Source organism: Jaculus jaculus, chromosome 7, assembly GCF_020740685.1.
Source record: "Jaculus jaculus isolate mJacJac1 chromosome 7, mJacJac1.mat.Y.cur, whole genome shotgun sequence".
NCBI classification, from domain to species: Eukaryota; Metazoa; Chordata; class Mammalia; order Rodentia; family Dipodidae; genus Jaculus; species Jaculus jaculus.
The window spans coordinates 123,972,115-123,973,587 of NC_059108.1; the positions used below are offsets into that span (position 1 = coordinate 123,972,115).

Consider the following 1,473-nt stretch of genomic DNA (forward strand, 5'->3'; position numbering starts at 1 on the left):
AAAAATCAACACTTGAGCAAATCTGATGTGTCCTGGTATGAATGTGGGAAATGTAAACATAAAGTGAGCAGAAAACTACATAGATAGACCCTGCATTTGAAATGATTGAAGGAATGAACCACCCCGGGTCTAGTGTCCTTAGCTCCTGAGCATTGGTTCTGTGTGATACTAAAAATGTACAATGTTGTGCTAAACGCTTTGGCAACTAATTGTCCTACACGCCTTATGTACTGACAAGATTCTGCCGCAGGGAACATTTAAAGACAACCATGGCCACATGATTTTACGAAAGGTCAGTTGGTACAAATAATAATCACATTTTAAATGCTGACCAGCCAGAATCTTTTGCTAAGTGTCCAAATAAGTTGATCATAACCCAAACTCAGAGGTTGCAATTCTGTCAAGCTTATAGCCTGGGAAAACACTCCTATGGACTTCATTAGCATTATTCACCAAGCCAAAATGTTGGCTAATTACGTATGACAAAGCAGGTCTTGTCTGAAGTTCCACATCCAAGGCAATAGCATCAGGCACCCCAGTTTTATTGGATACAACAGTTGTTTCTATGACCATTGGAGTCTTTGAAGCACAGCTGCATTTTAGGACGATACTTCTCCAAATACAAAAGGTGCTTGCTGTTGAACGTAGCATGCCACTTTTGTCTTATGAATTGTACTGCATCTTCATATTTCATACCACCTTCAATTAATGCTAGGGCAACAAGCACTGGAGCTCTCCCAAGTCCTGCAACGCAATGCACAGCAATACAACAACCAGGTTCTTCACGAAACTTGATTTTTACAAGACTTAACCAGTCATCAACAATCTGGTTGGAAGGTGGTGCACCATCATCAAAAGGCCAATCAAGAACACGAATGCCTTCTTTCTCCACAAGAGCAGTGTCGTAAGTTGCTTCACATACCCTTACTATTGTGGTCACTCCATATTTCTTAAGTTCCTCTATAAATTTATTTAAGGTTGCATTGGTTGGATTATGAGTAATAAGGAATCTCATGTTCTTGTACGTGACTTCCACAGGAGCAGGGCGGTTCATTCGAGCCATGTTAATTTAGTTTAAAAAACAAAAACAAAAACAAAAAAACACTCACTAGGGTTATGAAAGAATTAAAAAAACTGAATACAGAAATGGAGCAAAAAAAAACCCTAAAGTCTACTTCAATATACTCCACTTGAACTTCTCAGTGCTTTTGAGTATGGAGCTAAGAGAAATGGGAAATGAAAGGAACCTCCTAACAAGAAGCAGCAACTCTTCAATCCAGGAATACTGAGGCGATACAAAGAAGTGCACTGAGGTTGACTCCATCCAGGACTGAGCTCTTGCTAAAGCTGTGGATCTCACGTCAACACTGCTGTGTCCAGGCTAACCACTCTTATGGGGGCTTCTCGGTGGAGTAGTAATGGGTCTCTACAGTTTACTTGTCTGCATAGAGGTCGTGCTGTGCCTGGCAGTAA

The 1,473-nt window shown here is 40.7% G+C and overlaps 1 protein-coding gene across 2 annotated transcripts; it reads right to left on the bottom strand.

Moving 5' to 3' along the window:
• Positions 1 to 493: 493 nt before the first annotated feature.
• LOC101600572 (protein tyrosine phosphatase type IVA 1) lies at positions 494 to 1,081 on the bottom strand. 2 transcript variants are annotated; one of them, XM_004649284.2, is made up of 2 exons: positions 959 to 1,081; positions 494 to 865 (listed from the first exon to the last, which is right to left on the bottom strand). In XM_004649284.2, exons 1-2 carry the CDS (start codon positions 1,061 to 1,063, stop codon positions 542 to 544), a joined length of 429 nt encoding a protein of 142 aa, XP_004649341.2. In that variant the 5' UTR covers positions 1,064 to 1,081; the 3' UTR covers positions 494 to 541. The 2 variants fall into 2 exon arrangements, with proteins under 2 accessions (XP_004649341.2, XP_004649340.2); XM_004649283.2 differs by having other exon boundaries at positions 494 to 655; positions 728 to 1,081.
• Between the last annotated feature and the right edge of the window lie 392 nt (positions 1,082 to 1,473).